At 38.0% G+C, this 22,895-nt stretch overlaps 1 protein-coding gene and 1 long non-coding RNA gene across 10 annotated transcripts in view; both read left to right on the top strand.

Moving 5' to 3' along the window:
* The window catches only part of NAB1 (NGFI-A binding protein 1), a 58,750-nt gene extending 52,155 nt beyond the window's left edge, over positions 1-6,595 (top strand). For 5 of the 9 annotated variants that reach the window (XM_069070199.1, XM_069070194.1, XM_069070193.1 and 2 more), the window contains 2 exons: positions 1,217-1,339; positions 4,165-6,595. In XM_069070199.1, the coding sequence (XP_068926300.1) occupies positions 1,217-1,339; positions 4,165-4,253 (212 nt within the window). In that variant the 3' untranslated portion in view covers positions 4,254-6,595. The remainder of the gene's footprint in view (positions 1-1,216; positions 1,340-4,164) is intronic. The other 4 variants (XM_069070200.1, XM_069070198.1, XM_069070196.1 and 1 more) reach the window with 2 other exon arrangements.
* A 13,909-nt stretch (positions 6,596-20,504) lies between these two features.
* On the top strand, positions 20,505-22,741 carry LOC138147747 (uncharacterized). Its single transcript, XR_011164876.1, has 2 exons — positions 20,505-20,655; positions 22,469-22,741. It is a non-coding gene; the product is annotated as an uncharacterized lncRNA (long non-coding RNA).
* The last annotated feature ends 154 nt before the right edge of the window (positions 22,742-22,895 follow it).

Genomic DNA, 22,895 nt, shown 5'->3' with positions numbered 1-22,895 from the left:
CTAAATGAAAAGAATCTCTTTTATAATGAGGTTAAGGAATAGTGTGGGAAAGAACTTTCTTTGCTGATGTAAAGCATCTATTCAGAGGCTAAAAAAAAACAAACCCAACTTCAGTTTTCATGGGGAGTCTGTTGGTACATCTGGAAGAAAAAAAATCAGTAAAGAAAAAATGTATTATGAATTGCAAATGTGTTTTAATTTATGGGAGTATATAATTTGGAATGTACCATTTTTCAGTCATATCTCTGGACTCTCATTCTCTTATGCACACTCTTTTGGTCTCTGTAACAAATTGGTATTTTTTAAAACTGTAATTTGGCTTGAAGCCACTTGTAGTACTTTGCAATACACTGAAAATTAGGACACCTTTTTGAGAAAAGCTATAGCAAGAAAATGCCTTAAGTAGGAAATCTTTTTTTTTTTTAATATGAAGTGGGAATAAGGATTGGGAATCACAATTTTTATCTCATTTGTTGTGAACTTTGTTAAAAACCTAATCATTTTTAGCACATGGAACAGAATTGTACTTCTCAGAATTTAGTAAAATCCTGCAGAAGAGGCAGTTTGTTCAAGCAAAAAGAATTGGAGGGCTTGAGATTGAATCCTGGCCCTGTTGCCTATAGAGAAGATCCTAGTCACTAAATTTCTGTGGACCTGTTTCCTCACTTTTACATGATGGTGGTGGTGATGATGGTGGTAGTGAAGATGATGGTGGATTGTTGTTCACTTGTATCCAACTCTCTGTGACCTCATTTGGGGGTCTTCTTGTCAAAGATACTTGGGTAATTTGCCATTCCCTTCTCTATTTCATTTTATAGATGAGAAAACTGAAACAAACAGGTGTAAGTGACTTGCCCAGGGTCACATAGCTAGTAAGTTTCTGAGGCCAGATTTGAACTTGAGTCCTCCTGACTCTGGGGCTGCTACTATATTCATGCCACCACCTGATTGCCCAGTGTTGAGCTGACCTCTAAATTTCCTTCTAGCTCTTACGTTATCCATGCTCTATGAACTTGATTTTTCCTTCCTTTTAAATAATTAGGATTTTTCCTCAACCATTATCAAAAAATTTCTACTGGTGCTACTTTTGTCCTGAAAAAAGCAAAACAAAACCCAAACTGTAGTAACTCTAAACATTTCTTCTCATTCATAAAACTAATTTTAATATAAAGAATCCTGGTTTTGGCTAATAATTTTTAATGCATTTTTTTTTCAGTAGGAGAAAGACCCTTGAATCTTCGAATGTCCAGTTTACAAAATAGACAGCCTCCACATTTTGTGATGGATGGGGAACTGAGCAGACTTTATTCCAGTAATGAGGCCAAGTCTCAGTCATCAGGTACGAATACAGGGTATGATGACAATGAACTTCACTTATCTCTTAAGTTCTTGCTTCTTTAAAAATAAAAAACAAAACCATAACCAGAATCGTGCCTCAAAATATCACTTGATTATTTTGCTAGGTTTTTTTTTTCTGGATATCTGTCAAGTATAGTAAAACATCGCATATTGGCATTTCCAAATTAAGGGCACATATATAGCAGAGACAAGAGTTTGGACATGACAGCTTACAGTTTTTATGTCTTGGTGCAGCTGCTCTCCAGTGATGGTTACATAAACAGTTAAGTTAACCATTAATTTCATTATTTTTAATGTTAGATCTTTAGAAGCTATAGTAGATACAGAGTAGATTTTAGAGTCAGGAAACTGGGGGTTAAAAATCGCTTAAGGGGCGGCTAGGTGGTGCAGTAAATAGAGCACCGGCCCTGGAGTCAGGAGGACCTGGGTTCGGATCCACCCTCAGACACTTAACACACACAAAAAACTAGCCATGTGACCTTGGCCAAGCCATTTAACCCCAATTGCCCTCCAAAAAAAAAATCGCTTAAACTTTCGGAGCCCCTGGTGATATTCTCTAATATACAAAATTGCTGAAATTGTACTGACTTGCATTGAGAGGGAGTTGATAACTTGGAGCTCCCTATATTGATGAAATCACCAAGCCAGTTAAAAATAAATTATTCTGCTTATGTGAATCATAACTTTAAAGTGATATAGAACTGACTATACTTACATATGCATCAGTATGTTAAGAAAACTCAGTACACAAGAATTTGAATTTTCTCATACAGATTACTGAAAAGGGGATATTCATAGTACAAAAATTTATTTAATTGGCAACTGCTAATTAAAGCTAGTACACTTAAATGTTTGAATATCAGAGTTTACTGACCATTTAGTGAGGGAAAATAGATAATTAAAATATCTGTTAAAACCACTCTAATTGAAGATCCATCAGAAAAAGAGAAAGCACCTAGTTAAATTATAAATTTAATTTTAGATTAACTGACCTACTCCAACACTGTGATATCACAGATGAGGAAACTGAAGTCCAGAAAAATCATAATATGGCAATTATAATGTGACTTTATGAGGGGATGGGGATGTGTTTAAGATGATAAAAATTAAGAGTTATGCCTAACTTGTCAGGAACATACATGTTCTTTAAAGTAAGTATACCTGTATGGTGTGCTGTTGGTAGTTGATATTAAGAGGTTAGTCATTCACTTTCAGTACATACTACTATAAGCAGATATAGGTAAGGCAAAAAGCCCTAATTAATTTTGTATGATATGATTTCTGTTCATAATTTTTTCTTGGATTTTTTTGTGAGGAGAAGGGAACAAAGTCACTAAATAGGAGTCTGGGAATGCCATAAGGAAACTGGGGAGATTAAAACTCTCTCCTGGCTACCCTCATGGCTTCCACTACATTTAAAAATGATACTGCTTTCTTAAAGGACTTCTTTTTTTTTCTTCTTAACATTTTGCCCTAATTCCCATTCTGGAAAAGTTTTCTAAATAGGAACAGTTCACATATCTTTGGTTAGGGTATGTCTTGCATACATATAGATATATACTTCTGAACTTGTGTAGACGTAATCGTACTAAGGGGTTGATAGAGAACAAAGCAGAGAATTTACTCACTGGTAGGGAAGCCTTTGTATGTTTCAGGAAACTCTGAAAAGTGAGTTCTATGATTTTAGGGTAGCTACTAGTTTCTGCTAGGATTTCTAGGATACTTGGTAAGCTGAAACAAAAATAGCATTAAGTACTAAATTAAGATTTCATTTTATCTTTGTGTAAAATGTGAAGTGTATTATACATATATTACTCCATTGAATGCTTCATTGTTAGGTTTACTTTTTAATTCATAAAGGAAGGAGAGGTCTTCCTTTGTTCTAGATCCCTCACCTTCATGTTGTACATTTAGGAAAATCTTTTAAATATTACTCTATTTCATTGGGCAAGAGGTTTTCTTCTCACATTATTTCCAATCTTTCCCATATGTTTTTGACCAGAAACTTTTTGTAGTTATATATTATTGATCAGTTTTCCTGTTTTATATTTCTTTGTTTTCTTGGGGGGGAAGGGGAAGGGAAGGCAACTGGGGTCAAGTGACTTGCCCAAGATTATATGGCTAGTAAGTGTTAAGTACCTGAGGCTGAATTTGAACTCAGGTCCTCCTGACTCCAGGGCCAGTGCTCTAATCACTGCGCCACCTAGCTGCCCCTTGTATTTTTTTTAAAAAAAACAAAATAGCCTGTGAGAGAAGTGAAGGAGACCATGGGTTGGAAAGACAGTGTGAAGGCTTGGGTAGAATGTTGAAGTTGGAATCAGGCTGACCTAGGCTCAGATGCCACCTCTGACACTCTCTGCCTTTGTGATGTTGGGCAAATTGCTGAATTTTCCGAGCCTCAGTTTGCCCATCTCTAAAGTGGAGATACCTCCCCCTGCAGGGTGACACCCCTGTGGGACAGTGTGTATAAAATGTGAGAGGTGGTGTGGTACAGTGGGAAGAAGGAGACTGAATTTGAGATTAGAAGATTTGGAGTGAAATTCCACCTCTGCTCCTTGGGCAAAGACACTTAATCTTTCTGGTCCTCAGTTAACACATCCGTAGAATGAGAGGTGTTAGGCTTGACCTAAATCAATGATCCATTGAACTTTAAAATGCTATGTAAACAACTTATTAAATTGTATTTTTCACAACAATCCTAATATAAGCATTTGCATTCTTTCCTAAAATTTGTGTATATAGTTACTGTATAATTCATTGATCCCAATACTTATGACATCTTTCTTTGTTTCCATTTTGATGCAGAAAGCCTTGGGATTTTGAAAGATTTTCCTCACTCAGCTTTTAACTTAGAAAGGAAAGTCATAAAAACAGAGCCTGAAGATACAAGATAGCCATGATTCTCCCATTGTATGTTGGAAAAAAATGGCATCAGGTTTGAAGATGAAGCTACAACACAAAAACAAGCCTTAATAACCAATGTTGCCTCATTCAAGTCAAACAGATTTCATAGCCAAAGCTTAAGGACTGGTACATTAGTCTGTGGAAACTGAGTGGGGAGGGTGGGGGGAGAAGGGATAGCAAAAACATCACAATCTAGAACAGTAATATCGGTAAATACACATTCCTGTATAAGTTGTTTCACTATGTGGGGAAGCTTACAAATTAATATTGTAGGCATCCATTATTTAAGAATGTAAAATGTATTTGTATAACTTATAAAAGTAAACTCTAGGTGTTGAGACATGTATTCAGTCCAGTAGATGTGGATACAGTTTATTTTACTTGAAATTTCAATGTCTACTTTAAACGTATCTAGCATAAATATGATTGTTATACATCAGAATTAAGAAATCTATGGGATCATAGGAAAGAAAGCTAAATAAGATGACAGGTAAACAGCAAGTTTACTTTATTAGGGAAAATGAAAAACAAATACTTCATATTTTAATGAAGGAAGTTTGAATGGCTATTACCTTTGACAAAGCTGAGCTTGTTTTAGAGGAGATATATATGTATATATATATATGAGACATTTATTAATGTAATGTCATTTTACTGGTTTCATCAATGTATTTTTAAATATTAATCAAGTACTAGGGAAAAGCCAGAAACATCAATATGGTGTCTTCCATATGGATAGACATGACCTACAGGCCTTTGTATAGCATAACCATTAAGGCATTAAAAAAAAAAAAGATTGGAATATCTTCTTTGGACAGAAAACTTGAGACAGATAGACTAATGTGCAAATGGCCTGGTTTCAGTATGGATATTTCAGAGTGCTAATGTGGATCACAGAAGGAGTCATCCAGAAGGTGATAAAGGTGTGGTGGATAATGGCCAAATCCATATACCATTATTGAAACAACTTTCCTCTGTATCTTGAAATCTTTCTCTGCCTGCAGAGGTGGACATGAGAGACGAGATTCCAGTAGGAGGTGCCCTCCTGCCCAAATGATGCTCTGTTTTTACCAATCACTGGAGACACTGTGCAGACACTTTTTTCTACATGTATTTTTAGTTGATACCTATATTTCTTATTTATTTTTTGGTACACTTTTCATCTCTTCAAATTCTTTTTTTTCCTGAAAGTAATAATAGCTTGAATGCATTTCTGTTTTTAATTTCTACTGTTTAATGTAAGGCTCTTGGCATGCACATATATGTATATGTACATATGTGTGCATATGTACATATACATATAGCATATTCACATGCTTAGAACATATATTTGCCTATCTACTTAAGAATAAGAACTTCACATTTGAATCCTTTCCCCGTGATAAAATGCAAATGGGGCTTTTACAAAAACATACTTTCCCCATTGGTTTGAGAGGCGGTAACAAGGACATGGGTAGTAGACAGATCTCCATGCTTGTTACAGCGTAACTCGACTCTTGGTTGAGAACATGACGCGCCCCATGAAATGCACTTTTTCTGTCTCTAATTCAGTTCTGCATTGTAAATATGGAACATATACTCAGTCATCATGTGTCATACTAAAATTTGTTAGCCCAGTGTTAAATGAGGTGTCTGCACTGTAGTCCCTGATCACTGTAAATGTGTATAATTGTTTTATCACTTTTGATTTGTGAAACAGCTTTATAGTGGAAACACCAGTCAACAACTTTTCTATTATTAAAAGGTGGTTTTTCCTCCCTAAATGGTTCATTGTACTGTATGTAGTGTTTTGATCATTGGCCAAGCTTTTTATGTATGCTTCAACTTTGTTGCTAGTTTGAGGTTGAAGATGTGGTTGTCTTTGTTAATTGTTTGTGGAAATAGTATAAGTAGGATTTAAATAGAATGTTTCTTCAGTTTTTAATATTAGCCATAGCACTGGTTAGTATCTGAGTAGTTTCATGAAACGTTTCACGTAATCTAATATGTTTTGAGAGATTTTGTGAGGTTATAAAAAAAACAACAAACCTGAATATTAATGTTCACGTTTATATAGACAGTGACAGATTTTTTTAAAGATGCAGTAGTCTTCCCTCTAATATTTGTCACAGTGCCTGTGAGCAAAAGATGTGCATGGACCAAAAGACTTCATCTTTGAGTACATAGATATGTATGATTGGTTAGCATCATTTGCTGATCTTTCAAGTAATGATGAGGGGAACACCTCACAAGAAAAATTTCAGTAAAATATAATTTTTATTTTGTAAACACTAATGTATTAAATTTGCTATACATTAAAGCATATAATATATATTTTTATTTGAACTGTAAATGTGATTCAGTTGTCTTAGCAAGTTCACTCTGTTGTAGAATATTTCCTCCAAACAGATTTCATTGGTTACTTCAGTATCACAACTCAAGAGGGTTAGTGCTCCAATATATGATGCTTTACCATGTGAGGTTTGTAGCTCTGTGACTTATTGAGCCTGTCCACTGATAAAAAGCATGAGGATGGCCAGGAGCACATTTGCTTCCTGTGGTAGTTAAAAAAAAAGTTTTAGCATTTCATATATTCCTAGCTATTAAGACAAACTGAATATTTTTCACCAAATGGCCTTTCCAACTCCTAGTTATCTGTTTAACATCTATTAGTCCAAGCAGTAAGTTTCCTAGTATCTAGAGATTAATTCCTTAAAAAAAATACAATGGACTTTATGTTTCTTAGTATAGGCCTTTGCTGACCACAGTTATTCAGTAAATTCTGTTGAATATTTTTGCTGCTCAACTGATTTTTATTAAGATTTAATTTAAACACTGCACGTAGGTCTCCAAAAGTGAATCATCCCATTAAGGCACTCCTAGAATGAACTGGCAGCCCTGTTCACTAAAGGATACAGATTCATTAAGTAGGAAATAACTAAAGTTAGCAAGAATTTGGCAAACATTTGTATTTACAACAGCTTGGAGCATATGACCAAAGATGGTAGCTGCTGCTTAACTAAAGATCAGGGTATGTCCCACCTGTGCATGTGAGAAATTTAGGAAATCTGTTTCATTTAAACTTTATCAGCTTTTGAGTATCTGATTAAAACTATCTTCATTATTATTGAAATTTCTTGAAGTGTCAAAAAGTAGAGTACTATGTTCCAAAAGGTTTTTTTTAATGTATTAATTTTTAAACCAAAACTTTTACCATTTACTCATTCAGTGAATTTATAAGATTGCCACCACTTCACAAGGGGCAAGGGGCAAAGCTAAGAATTTTAAAGGCCTTGCCTCTGCCAGAGCCTTTTCTTGGATGTACTGTAGAGTAACAAAACATTTAAACACTCTTATCTTCCCTTAGACTTTTTTGCCCATTCTTACCTGACTTCTAAAAGGGAGGGGGGGAGAATAAGTATTAATTAGCTTAGATGATTTACATTCAAAATGTTCACCCCAAAATGTTGAAGGTTGAGTCTTATAACAAGCCAAATAAACACTTCTTTAACCAAGAATTAAGACATTTTGTTGCATTTGCATTAAAAACTCCCCCCTTCCATTGCATTCAATTCATGTGAATAATAAACATGTCTAAGAGGCTAGAATGGTGCAGTGGAAGAGCATGCTAAATTTTAGAGGCCTCTGTACTCTCAGTCCTTGGACAGTCATTTAAGCCCCCCAGGCTGTTTACTCATCTGTAAAGTGAAGTGGTTGTACCCGTGTGATCCTTGAGGCCCCTTGCAACGTTGGTTCTGTGAACCCTTCACTTTAATTTCAGTATCCACATAAGAAGAATTTCTTGTTGCCGTCCTTCCTTTTCCTGTTTATTTTTCTCCTAGGTACTGTTCAGTAAGGGAATGCCTCTCCCAGCCCTTGATACCTTTGTACTTGATAAGTTTTCTTGCTTCAGTAAGCATCTAAAAACAGTTCATTGCATGGTAGAGCGGATGCTTTGTTTCTTTAAATTGGTACAATCTACCCAGAATAAGACCATCTGAAGTTCTTACTCATTCTTAAATGAGCAAATACAGTCTTTACTTTAATACAGAGTTAGCTCTTCAAATTTTCTAATGGTGCAGCATTTTCATAAAACCAAATAGAAACTCTGCATTGGGGAAATGATTGTGGTTGTATATTATCATAAAGACAAAATGTTATAAAATCCCTCCCCAGGCCCACAAAATTGACATGTTAGTGCCATATTCTCCAGTCTTTAAAATATGAACCCAATAATTTTTCTCATCAGTAACTTAATTGTATTTCCTGGTAACCCAAACAATCTGGTCATCTACCCAAGCTAATGTGACTGTGGGTGAACTTTCAGTGACGTGGTGAGTTAGGTTGTGTACCATATTTACACGTTCTGAAACTTCTGAGTCATCTGTGCACTTCATAGATTTGTGTTTAAAGCACCGACACCCACACACAATCCTAGGCAGGTAGACCATTCGTGTATTCTGTCATATGCACCCAATGCCGACAGGTCATTTAACCATGAGTATGTAGGAAGATACTTAGCAGTACATGTGTAGGTGGGATCTTACTCCTGGCTGCCATGGATGAAATAAGCATCATGATGATAGACTCAAAACGTCTCTTGAACAAGCCTGTCAACGGTTAAATAAAACCTTCATGGAATAGCCCTTGTGACTGGTTGCTTTTTCTCATTACCAGAAGACAACTTGATTACTCTCATGTTATGTTTGGTTATTACATTCTCACAAGGACAACATAATCTCCCTCTCATCAGTTTGTCAGTTTCTCAGAAAATTGTTCCTTTCTCCCTCTGTTTTCCCATAAAAGTGTCTAAGAATATTTTCTTGACTGTTGAAGATTAAAATGGCCCATTTCCTACTTTCCTGTTCTGAACTGAGTCCAATCTGTGTAGGCTCTTTAGCACGCAGTTAAGGCAACAAGCATTTATTAAACATCCACTATGTACTAGGCACTGCATATATTCATAAACTCATGAATTTCTTTCACATTCATCTGCTGCTTACAGATTAGATCCAAAGCTTTCTCCAAAGTTCTGATTTTTGTAGATTATATGAAGAAGACTGCATGGCACCTTCTCCTGTATATTGATTGCACCAAATATTAAGAGCCCTACATTAGGATATGGGACGCATAGTCAGAATATTCTAGCAACCAAGATGTAAATTTTTTTGGTTGTGGGAAGATGGGAATATTTAACCTTCAACTTTCCTTTATCACTTTAAATAAAAGGGAAAAAAATGAAGTGACCTAATTTCTTTTTAAGAAGGAAGTATAAATTTTTTTTAAAAAATTAATTTCTAAATAGAAAGTGATACAAATTCAATTCTGAATATTTCAAGACCTTTTCACATTTATACTTGATATAGTATATTCAGAAAGATGATAGAAATCCTACTTCCTAGAGCTTAACACTTGAGACTGGAGCAGAACTACCTTCTGCACTGTAGTAATATTAGTATAAATCTTTATAAATCTGATGGTTCATCAAATCTATTAGGCTGCCAAGGTATGTAGAATATTATACTTAGGAGATTGCTGGAGCCAGCTCTGAAAGCCACAGGAAAACCAAAGTTAAATTTCAGTGTGAGCATTTGCATTTACTCAAAAGATTTACAATTCCCACAAAGCTAGACTTGATTTATTGTTTTGGTAATTGCCTAGACTTAAGAAAGTTTTAACATTGCAGATTAAAAGTGTGTGTGCATTCCCTCCCGCTCCCCAGAAAACTTGGTCATCATGCAATTATCATCGTGCTCCTATATTGCTCTATAAACGTGACGAACTCTGTGAACTGGGGGTAATGCTATGATATGATAAACATTTATTAAGAGCCTGCTATATGCCAGGTACTGTGCTAAGTACTGGGGATACAGATTTGAAAAAAGAAAGACAGTCTTTGCCCTGGAGGAGCTTATGATATGATAGAGAAAGACAATACATAAAAGGAAGCAAAAAGCGAAAGGGGGTAATGATGCTGCTGCTGCTGCTGCTGCTGATTGATGATGAAGACAAAACCAAGCAAAGCAGCTGGTGGTTATAATAATAATAATAACTGGCATTAATATAGCGCCTTAAGGCTTCATTCAAAGTGACTATCAGTGTTTATATCCACTATCTCATCTGAACCTCACGATGCCTCTTATTATATTCAACCAGAAATTGAGTTCCTATTTGCATTATAGAGGCAGTGTTTTGTGGCTAGAAAGCTGCCCTGAGTCAGGAGACCCTGGTTTCAAATCCCAGCTGTGGTTCAAACTATTTTTGTGATCAACCTCTCTTTGCCCCATGTAACTCTTAAACTATAGAACAATTAATCAGCTTAAGTTACCGATTTTAAGGGATAGGATTGCTGATATGATTTGGTAGAGAGACTTTCCTTTTCGAGAATTCCTTACACTGTTGAAATTACAGATCTAGACAAAGAAACTATGAACCTAACACTATGTGCTGCTTAGTATATACTTAAATTAGTTAAGTAGGAGAAACGCAAACAAAAAGAAATCAGAAATGGACATATCCATAAAAGTGGTGATAGCCATATGTGACCGCCAAGGAGTCTGCACTTCTTGGAACCAAGGCTGGCCTTCTTGGAGAAGGTGAGCTTCCAGCAGTTTTGGAAAAGAAGACCTAATTTGGCAGGAGGGGAGAGCATTTGCATTCTGTCGGGGGAAGTGTAAGCAAAGCACCAGGCATGGGAGCAGACAAGCCATGGTATGACAGAATGATATGGAAGAAGACCACCAAACTTGGGGCTAGCATTCAAGAGTAAAAGGAATCCCTCTAAATCTGCTGAGGAAGAAAGTTGTACTGCAATTGGAGAATGCATTTAGATAAGGGCAAGCTTAGAGAACACTTGAGTTGGAGCCCGAGGGTTTGGGTTTGAATCCTAAATCAGTTGGTTAATACCTTCAATCTGGGACAAATCACTTCACATCAACAAGGCAAATGAACAAGCTTTTAATAAATGCCTCCTGCATGCTAGGCATTGTGCTAAGTGCTGAAGATACAAAGAAGGACAAAAAAAACCCCCAAGACAAAAAAACAACCCCAACAAAATATTTTCTGCTTGCAAGGATCTCTAATGGGGGAGACAGCATGCAAACGATTGTGTACAAGCAAGACATCTTGTAGAAGGTGGGATTTTAGCTGGAATTTAAAAGAAAGCAGGCAAGGCAGAGCTAAGGAGGGATAGAATTGGGGTGTCTTGTATGAACACCAAGGAGGACAATGGCACTAGATTATAGAATTATTATAAAGGTAGGAAAGGGTTGACTTCTAAAACAAAAACAAAAGGATTTTATATTTGATCCTGGTGGTGAGAAGAAGCCACTAGAGTTTAATTAAATAGGAAGATTACATGGTCAGACCTCTGCTTTAAGAAGAGCCCTTTGATAGCTAAACATAGCATGGACTGGCAGGGATATCTACCAGAGGTTCATTGTAATAATGGTGGTGAGGGTCTGCACTGGGTGGTGGCAGTGTCAGAGGAGAGGCAGGTCTATATGAGAAGGTAAGGAAAGTAAAATTGACAGGACTTGGCAACATATTGGATATGGGGGAGAAAGTGAAAGAGAGTGAGGAATCAAGGATAATACCTAGGTTGGTACCTTCCCAAGCAATAGGGAACCTAGAAAGAGGTGAGATTTGGGGTTGAAGAATAACGAATTGATTTTTGGCCTTTGTCTCTCTCAATTTCTTACTCTACAAAATGAAGAGGTTGGATTATGTGGTCTCTGAAGTACCCTCCAACTTTAGATCTACAACCCTAGATATTCTCATTTAATATTTATTAGTATCTTCACATTAAGATGGAAAAGAAGTGAGGAACAGAGAGATTGGAACTTATGTCACTTGCCAGTCTAGATTTCAGCTCAGGATTCTATGGATACCATCTTTCTCTCATTTTCCCACCCATTCCTTTGCATACCCTTCCAAGATTACCTCTCTAATATTTTTTTCTCTGGCCAACAGCTTGCCTTCTAAATCCCAATAATCCCTAAATTTAAAAAGCTTGCTTTTGGGGCGGCTAGGTGGCACAGTGAGTAGAGTGTCGGCCCCCGGAGTCAGGAGGACCCAAGTTCGATTCTGGCCTCAGACACTTAACACCCACACAAAAATACTAGCCGTGTAAACTTGGTCAAGTTACTTAACCCCAATTGCCCTCCAAAAAGCAAAAAATTAAAATTAAAAAAAAAATAAAAAGCTTGCTTTTCTTGTGGTCATAACGTTATAAAACCCAATAGACACCTATCACAATTACCCTGAATGGAGTGATAGATTCCAAATGGCAATAGAAAACCAGGATGATTCTCATACAGCTCATAAAAGGCTCCCATTTTCCCCTGTAGTAACTATGGTGATGGCTTTTAGGTCACCATAAACATCTATGCTAAAGGGCCCACGGGTGGCACTTTGATTGTAGATTTGACTGTGGGGTATTTATCATGGCTTCAGTTCATCAGGCTCAGAGGGACCGCTTTATCTGTCTGATTGATTGGATAAAAGATTTCATGCTAGCTTCCATAACTTGTAGGGAATGTCATGTTGGGCGATATTTCCACTTACAATTTCACTCTAGTTTGCACTTGTCTGAAGCTGTTCAGACAAGATGTTTTGAAATGGTTCTTCTGACAAAAGGCCCTATAGACAGTGGTGAAGAAAGTATAAGATGACTACTGATCTCAGGTTATTATCTTATTCCGCCTTAAATTCAAAAGGTGCCACCCAGAACTATAATTCCTGAAACCTAACTAGCCACCTTTATTTCTACACCAAAAGCAACTTTTCCTGAGCCTTTTTCTCTGGCTCCACAGTTTAAGGCTTCTCTTCTCTTCCTTCTACTTCCTAAGTGGACACAGTTCTAGAAATGTTCTAGTCAACAAGCATTATTGCAGAATACCCAAGAGCTCAGAATCTGATAACCACTTGATTCACTCTATCCTGAAGGCTAGGCTGGTTTTAGCTGAAACCTATGGATTCACTATGTCCTAACTCAAAGGGGGGAGTTCTGGGTTTAAATGGAGGAGCCCAGATCTAAGAACCTGCAAGCTCTACTGGTGCCAGCAGAGGGCACTAATGAAGTGCCCACAGCTTTTTTTTTCTTTTTTCAAAAAATTTTTATTGATGTGTTTGGTTTTTACATTGCATGCATTTATGGATTATTCCTACTTGGTGAGAGGTCTCTTATAAGCAAGTAAAACATAAAACTAAAATACAGTGACGTCATCTGAAAGTGCATGTTTTACATTAGTTTTACACCTCCATCCTCAACTCTTTTTTAAAAAATGAACAGAGGGGCGGCTAGGTGGTGCAGTGAGTAAAGCGCTGGCCCTCAAGTCGGGAGGAGGACCCGAGTTCGGTTCTGGCCTGAGACACTTAACACCCACACAAAAATACTAGCCGTGTAACCTTGGGCAAGTTACTTAACCCCAATTGCCCTCCCAAAGGCAAAAAAAAAAAGTGAACAGAAATCTATTTTCTTTCTCTCCAAGCCCAACTTTCTTGTAATAAATGCACATAGTTAAGCAAAATAAAGGGTCAGTTAGGTGACCAAGTGGATAGAGCACTGGTTCTGGAGTCAGGAAGACTAACCTTGAGTTCAAATGTGACCACAGACACTTAATTAGCTGTGTGACCTTGGGCAAGTCATTTAGCCTTGTTTGCCTTAGTTCCTCATCTGTAAAATGAGTTGGAGAAGGAAAATGATAAACCACTCCAGTATCTTTGCTAAGAAAACCCCAAATAGGGTCACAAAGAGTAGAACATGACTGAAATGATTCAACAACTCAGCAATAACAACAAACAAATTTCCTCCACGATCATATACAAAAGTATAGTTGTTTAATTCTCTCTGTTGTATTCTTACGCTTTTTCTCCTTTATCCTCTTCTATTCGTCTTTATTTCCAGTTGTTGATCCTTTTTTTTTTTCATTCCTTTCAATGTTTTCTTCATAGTAATCAAGAAAGGCTTGATAAAAGGAAAGAGAATCTACACTTCAGTGACAGTGTGCCCCTGGCATGTTGGGGAAAACTCTTGTGAAGGATTCGCAAGAAAAAGTGGACTGGGATCCTAGAAGATGTGAGCGTGGATGAGATGAGATCTGTATGAATGGAAGGAATACCCTTATCGATGGGGTCACAGAACCCTCTAATTGAATCAATAGTAATCAAAGCAGTTTGCAAGGACTTCTTGGTTTCTGTTGTTTTTTTAAGTAAAAAATTAAAAAATAATAAGCTATATTGTTAATTAACCCTACTGTTATCACATGAGGTTCAACAGAGGCAGAGTTTTCAGTGAAACAACTAACTAGCAGAATTTGAAATGTAGAAAATGAAAGCCCTAAGCCAAGACAAGCCCTCAAAATATAAGCAGCTACATAGAGAAGATGTAATAATATAAAAAATGGTGCTAAATTATATTTAAGAGCAAGCCTGAGAGTCCTTCTAAGGCCATTTCTTAATTAAGCAGTTCTAGTATGTGGCACAGTAGAAGGAATGCTAGGCTTGAGAGACCTGAGTTCAAACACCTACCTAGGCACTTTCTAGCTGTGTTATATCACTTGAGTATCAGCCTTGGGCCCGGAAATGTCGAATCTCTTCACTGCCGTCACCACGATGCTCAGAAACCACAGGCTTTCCCAAATTCCTGCTGTCAAAACTTTCCAAACACCACAATTTTAGATATTGTTGTTGTTTCAGTCTTGTCAGACTTTGTGACCTGATTTAGGGTTTTCTTGGCAAAGATACTGGAGTGATTTGCCATTTCCTTCTCTTGCTCCTTTTATAGATGGGGAACTGAGGCAAACAAAGTTAAGTGACTTATCCAGGGTCACATAGTTAAGCCCAAGGTCACATAGCAAGTATCTGAGACCAGATTTGAACTCAGAAAGAGAATTCTTTCTGACCCCAGGTTAGGCACTCTCCACTATGGCACCTAGCTGCCCACCACAATTTTAGTTAAGCCCTTATATCAGAGACTTATAAGTTGAGTCCACTTTCAGGAATTTTCTCACTGCCCTTGATTGGTAGCCCCTACCCAAGAAACCTGATAAAATACATATTTTGGTATTCCTCCTTATAATGAGGTTGATTATATCCCAACTAGTAAACGTGCATTTTTACAATATTAAAGATGTATGGAAATTTCCTGGGTCATGTGCATTCTGAATAGGCTATCTATAAGAACTGTTTAAACCTTCTGATCCTTTTCCTTCATTTTTTCAAGTAACATCTCCTCCCTTCTTTCTGCCACATAACCCACCCCCCCCATTGCACCCCAACTCTGTCAGTTTAATTCAGAGTTCTTCTGAAAGGTTCTGATCCTACTGACAGTGGTCCCCAAAAACTGGATCAAGTTCTCATCCATCTTCACTCTGTCGAGTACTGCAGACTATCAAGAGGGCTTGGGATTTTTGTTCTGTTTTGTTTTTTAATCAGAACAGAGGCTCTTGTTCAGCTAAAGTCACAATGGGCAATCCTTACTCTCGCCAAGCACTCAGATGGGCTCTACATATGACCCCTTTGCCCCAGGCCCCAGGAATCACCCAGAACTTGTCTGCAGTTTCTGGGGAGAATGCCATCTGGAAAAATGTCTACGAGGAAGACCTAAGCCAGACATGTCCCAGCTCAAACCCAGTGACTTTTGGCTACAATTTATCAAATTGGAAATCATCCTCCGTGGTACATTTATCTATACGGCAGAGCACTATTCCATGTTTGCCAGTACATATTAGACTCATAGTTCTGAATTCAAATGCAAATGTTACATGCAGATCATTTCTTCTCTGGCCCTTTAGCAGTTGGATTGTGATTCATTTATGTCCAGTGGAAGAGGAAATGTATTAAATGGACCTTAGGACTATAGAAATTTATTCTAATAGAGTTCAAAGCAACTGGAGGGGAAAGAAGACAAATTATAAATTATCTGAGACCATTTAAGTACAAAAACTTAATGGAGTCATAGGGGACGTATAGAATATGGGTCAAATGTATCCAGGTATGGTATCTTACCCTAAAATAAACATTCAGCCCTTCCCCTTTCTGCTTTGCAAGTCAAATCAAGCCTACCTCTCAGAGGGTGTAAAAGCATTTGAAAAATCAAAATAACAAATAAGAGAACTTTTTTTTTTTATCCTTTGGAGGGCAATTTGGGGTCAAGTAACTTGCCCAAGGTTACACGGATAGTATTTTTGTGTGGGTGCTCAGTGTCTCAGGCTGGAACTTGGGTCCTCCCAACTCCAGGGCCAGCGCTTTGCTCACTGCGCCACCTAGCCTCCCCAAGAGAACTTTTAAAAATAAACTTTCTCTGACCCTTTCTTCATATATTTGGAAAAATTGCCTATAGTTTGTGCTATTAGTCATATTTTCCAGGAGACAATGATTCTGTTTAAAAGCTTTATTTATGCAATATCAAGCATATAGATTGGAATAGAAAAATTCTAGATTGGGATAGAGAAGTACCTAGGAGGGAGACCTGGGTCAGACAAGTCCTAAACCAAACCCAAGAGCTTTAGGCTGTTGAGCATCAGATTAGCGATCATCCTACTCAGGACATTTATCTTGATGTAGATCAGAACATAACTCCCCCTTAGCCAGCATGAATTGTAATTATGGTTTTCAGCTCTAATTTAGACTTTACATTCAGTACATTTCTCACCTAATCCTACTTCATCATTTGTCTTGGGACTGTGAGTTATGTGATTTGGAAGAGTATCCTTCTCCTTCCTAAGAAAGGGAAGGGTCAGTGGTAATGATCCCCTCAGGGTATTCTGGCACACCAGACCAGCTTCACTGCAGGCCTATGAAGAAACCTGAGAGGTTCCTTTCTCACATCACAGGAGCAGCTGCTGCCCAAACAGCCCTAGGTTCAGGTATGCTTTAAGTCAATTTCTATTCAAAATTAGTTTAGGAGCCCCCACCAATAATTCTTTTACCATATTAATCACAGGACCAGTTGATCCAAAGAAAAAGGTATTTACTTGAAATACAAGTCAAGTTAAATAATAAGGGGTTAAATCAAACAGGATATTCCCAGTATCCATACACCAAAAAGTTGCTTCCTCTTCTCTCAGGTCTTTTGGGCTTGACTGGAGGGCAAGGTAAAATTATATTGGCTGCCACCTTAACATCTCAGGAAGAGCAACATACTGTAAGTTATAGCAGTGTTATATAAGTGCCTGTCTCTCTAGCATTGGCTATGCTTGGTTTCAGCTTTTCACACCACCTATACACACAGATAGTAGGAGATATTTAATAGGTAGTTAATTTTTAAATGAGTACTACAGCTTGGGGTCTGTGCTGCTCTGTCCAGCGTGGTCCCCCTTCACCCTTGGCCAAATATAGTGAAGAGCCCAGGTTGTTGAGGATTGAATGTCCAAAACTGCTTTCTTCTCTGCAGACCCCAGGCCTCTATCACTAGTATCAGGGTCGGGCATAGCGAGGGACATTCTAGTTTAATAACAGTTTAAATAAACCAGGTTAACCAGGTTTAATAAACCAGTTAGTCTAACAGCAAAGATTTAACAACTGACTGAAAAAAATGCACACATAACACACTTTTAAATTTAATATGCATTAATAACACTTTCTCCATCACTTTCTCATTTTTAAACAATCAACAAAACAATAAATCAAACCCTGGTTTGTAGCATTGGCCAAATTCTGAGTTATCAATACTTACATGGAAAATGTAACAATTGACTATGTCATTGGAGCTGGTGCCAACACACCTCCGTGGCATAGCTCTGTAGGCTTGTGGTGTCCAGGGTTTCCCAGTATAGTGCTGCATGCCAGGGAGTGGTGGCTGTCTCTCCTTGTTGCTGCTGTGTTTCTGTTCCTTTTGCTTTCAGCCACCATGCTGTTTGTTATGCTTGCTCTCTTTCCTCTTGTAGGAGACTTGAATAATTGGGGTGGGGGGGAGAGGATGTGATATCACCACAGGCTTATGGAAAGTATAGTTTACAAAGGGATTATCTTCATCTCTCTTTCATGTATATAGATTTTGTAACCCAAAAGGCTAGATAAAAATCACATATCCTCAAGGAAGATAGGTGGCACAGTGCTAATGCTCTGGACCTGGAATCAGGAAGACCTGAGTTCAAATTCAGTCTTAAACCCTTAGTAGTTAGACCCTGGGCAAATAAATTAATATTTGTCTGCCTTGTTTACTTAACTGTAAAATGAAGAAAAGAACAGCACCTACTTTCCAGAATTGTTATGAGGAACAAATATGATAATATTTTTAAAGCACTTAGCACAGTGCCTGGTACTTAAATGCTTGTTTCCTTCCTTCCAAATATCTGACTATGGGACTTTCCCTATTTGAGTCTATATAGTTGATATCACATAGCTAACACTTGAAAATATAACTTTGTCCTTTAGTGAAATATGAAATGAACATGACAAACAGATTGTCAGATGTATGACTAGGGGATAGAGAAGGTTTAAAAAAGTTCTCTCATTTGTTATCTTTGATTTATTTTTTAATTCTGTCCCCTACAAGAGCAGTCTTGATTTAGTTTTCTAAGTATTCTGTTTAATATTTAATGTTGCTGAGGACTAAATGAAAGTTATTTAATTTCTCTAGGACTAATATATGATGGTTTGGGAAAGGAATGATGCAAACTATAGAAGGAGTAAGGGCTCAGGGCTCTGGTGGGGTCAAGAATTTTTATAGTCTCCCTCATGTACTAGGTTTATCTCCGACCTTTGCTCATTGTTCTGCTTTGATGGATCATAATAACATAGATTTGGAGCTCCAAAGGGGCTATTGAAACCATTTAATCCAACCTCTTAATTTAATGGATGAAGAAACTGAGGCTCAGAGTGGTTAAGTGACTTGTCCACGGTCACAGAGGTAGTAAATGACAGAAGCAGCAATTGAACCCAGAAGTCAGAGCTTGAAAGCCAGTGCTTTTCCTGCCCTTTGATACTGCAATATCTCCTCTTCTTCCTTCATCCAAATCCTAGACACTCTTCTATGTCCAACTTAAATCTTTCCCTCTGCTTGCAGCCTTGATGCATTGTTGTATGAATTGGCTATAGTCTTTTTATTATACCCAAGTAAGCCAATGTTTATGTCCCAGATGGAAAGAAACAACAATCCCTATGTTTTTGTCCTCTATTATTATCTATGACTAATCAATACCCATAACCTGGTAGAACCTATTACTTGGTTTATGACCCTATCAATGTATCTAAGATCAGTTTTATGAGTAGCTCTGTTGTTTCATCTTGGTCCACCATAAAAAATTATAATCACAGTGTCACAGAGTGTTAGACCTGAAAGGGACCTTAGAGATCACATATTCGGGCTACTTATTTTAAATGTGAGGAAACTGATACCTGTCAAGGTAATGTAACTTTCCAAGGTATCATGTCTACTAAATGATAAAGCTGTGGCAAGAATATAGCTCTTTTGACGTCTAGATTCTGCTCTCAACTTTCTGGGTTTCTTTGGGTGTATCCTGGGTCTTCATTTTCTCTATAATGTTTCTTGAACTAACACCTCTGTTGTGAGGGCTACTCATTCCCCTTTGGTGTCCCCCTGCCCCCCAACTCTCACCTGTGGTTCCAAGAAGCTGTAGCATGTGCAGCAGACATACCCTGGTAAAACCATCTCAACAGATCAGCTAAACTAGATTGAGGATAACCTATGGGTCTTAAACCTGTCATTGAATTGTTGGGGGTGGGTGGGTGTCCATGCCAAACGTGTGAATACTTCCCCCTGTTGAATGTTGGTGGATAAGAACAATTTGTTCCAATGGCCATCAAGGCAGCTGAAGCAGGTGCTGTGGAGTGTTTAGAGCTTGGTCAGGCATCAAAGATGCCAACACCATCCACTACATCCCTGGCCATTGCCAGTAATCCTGACTTTTGTCTTGCCACTGGACTTTGATGACTCTGGAAGGGAGAGTGAGGCTGAGGATGTTGTGAATTTCTGCCTGACTAAATCTAATTCGCTCATGAGTCAAGACAGCACCCCATGATGTCATTAGTCCACTTTAAAAATGAAAGACAAACAATAACAACAAAATTTCTTCCCAAACCTCAAGGATCTGTGATTTGATTTGTGTGGGTACAGACATGCCCCCCCCACTCCCACACCCAGATGTCTTGTCATCTTGATGTTTTAGCAGATGTTATTGTGAGTTTCTGAGGATGTGTCAAGAAATTCATGGATTTAAGGAAATGCCTTCAAACAGAGTCTAAATGAATTTTTGATGAACACTTTTTAGAACAGTTTCCTATTCATTATAGGTTGGACGGGATGGTCAAGGGGTCCCTTCTGAGTCTGAGATTCTCAGATTCTGTGGAAATCTAGCACCGCTATTATATCATGGATTCCTCTGAGAGGATTTGTGGATTTGGAGTCATACCATGATGGCTCTGCTACTTATTACCTTATGACCTTAGGTAAGAACTTTACTCCTCTGGGCCTGAGGGATTAGATGAGAGGATTTATGAGATCCCTTCCCAGTCTAAAATCTATGAACTCTTTGACAAAAAGATTATAAAAGCATCAGGGTGCTCTGCCTATCAAAGAAGATAGACAGGGCCCAGGTAACATGAACTCATAACATAGGTCTAAGAGCTGATTCAAACTAGGCTTTTAAAAATGGAAGCCAATAATGTAAGTGAATCAGAAATAGAAAGGCAAATGTAGAAAGTAATTAGTAAGCTGAAGACAGACAAATTAAATGGCCTTCAAAGAAATAACTAGGAATTTACCCTTCCTATGAGGTCAGCTGACCAGTAGGATTTCTACAAAGCAGGACAACCCCACAGGATAATAAGCAGGGTACTGTTGGAAGAGCTCTAGTTTGTACTTCCTCTACAAATCCACTTTAGCAGATCAATGGAGTTGGATTCAGAAGGAACATGGATTCAAATGTTGCTTCTGATCCTTACTAACCTTGGATAAGTCTTTCCAAGCCTCAGTCTTATGACCTCTAACATGGGGGTAATAATACCTACCTTAAAGGAATATTGTGAGAATCAAATAAGATCACACATATAAAGCAAACCTTAAAGTACCATATGGGGGACAGCTTGGTGGCACAGTAAGGACCCGAGTTCAAATGTGACCTCAGATGCTTGACACCCTTACTAGCTGTGTGACCTTGGGCAAGTCACTTAACACCAATTGCCTTGCCTTCTCCCCTCCAAAAATTTTTTTAAAAAAGGACCATATGGATAACTCCATGCTGCATGCTGAGTGACGGACCTGGAGTCAGGAAGACTCATATTCCTGAGTTCAAATCTGACCTAGCTGTGTGACCCTGGGCAAGTCACTGAACCCTGTTTGCCTAAGTTTCTTCATCTGTAAAATGAACTGGAGAAGAAAATGGCAAACCACTCTAGTATCTTTGCCAAGAAAACCCCAAATGGGGTCGCAAAGGGTCAGACATGACTGAAACCAATGAACAACACCAACAAAGACTATATACACATGGGTTATTGTTACTTGTAGGCTGCTCTGTCATTTTTTACTTTAAGTGATAGCATCGGATATTTAATATAAAGAGCACTAGGCTTGGGGTCAGAAAAATCTAAGTTTCAGTCTTAATTCTAATGAATTAGATCTGTGGTTCTCAAAGGATATGCTGGGAATCTCTAGCCTCTACCTGCAGATGAAACTTTTTTCTCCCTGTTCTTTTTGGTGTGGCATGAAGAAGTTACAATAGCACCTCTGTCTGCAGAGGGGCAAAGCCAAGCCCTCCCCTCCCAGTCCAGGGTAAATAAAGAATAAAATATGGGGATGGAGAAGTCAAGGAATTTCAAGAACTTGAATCTGGAGCTATGTGGCACTGTGGATAGAGTGCCAGCCCTGGAACCAGGAGGAACTGAGTTCAAATGTGATCCAAGATACTTCCTAGCTGTGTGACTCTGAGCAAATCGCTTAACTCTGTTTGCCTCAATTTCCTCATCTATAAAATGAACTGAAGAAGGAAATGGCAAACCACTCCTGTATCTCTGCCAAGAAAATCCCAGTGGGGTCAGGAAGTGTCAAACATAACTAATCAATTAAACAGCAACAACCAACCCGGAACATCCCCCACCCCAAATCCTTCTTTGTTGACAACTTAAATATTCTGTATGCTGTCCTTCCTTATAACAAAGAATAGGCTGAACAAAGCAAGCTTGAGAATCATTGAATTAGGTTAAGTATTTAAATGTCAGTACAAGCCTACATCATCTTATTGTGCTTTTCTTTCTTGCTTTGTAGTTATTGTGGATTTTACAAATTGAAGATTTGTGGCAACCCTGCATCAAGCAAGTTTATGCTATTTTCCCAGAAGGACGTGCTCATACTGTGGCTTGGTGCCACATTTTGGTAATTCTCAAAATATTTCGCACTTTTCCATTATTATTATAATATCTGTTATGGTGATCTCTGATCAGTGATCTTTGATGTTGCTATAATAATTCTTTTGGGGATCCGTGAACTTTACCCATATAAGATTGTGAACTTCATCAATAAATGTTCTGACTGCTCAACCAGCCAGCAGTTCCCTCATCTCTCTTTCTTTCCTCAGGCCTCCCTATTCCCTGAGACACAACAATACATATGAGGTTGTTTGCTTTCTTCTTCTTCTTCTTCTTCTTCTTCTTCTTCTTCTTCTTCTTCTTCTTCTTCTTCTTCTTCTTCTTCT

This window comes from Petaurus breviceps, unplaced genomic scaffold (assembly GCF_028583685.1).
Source record: "Petaurus breviceps papuanus isolate PSGF00001 unplaced genomic scaffold, PetGlider_PUasm1.0 90804, whole genome shotgun sequence".
Taxonomy (NCBI): Eukaryota; Metazoa; Chordata; class Mammalia; order Diprotodontia; family Petauridae; genus Petaurus; species Petaurus breviceps.
This window is presented reverse-complemented; position numbering and strand designations above follow the sequence as displayed.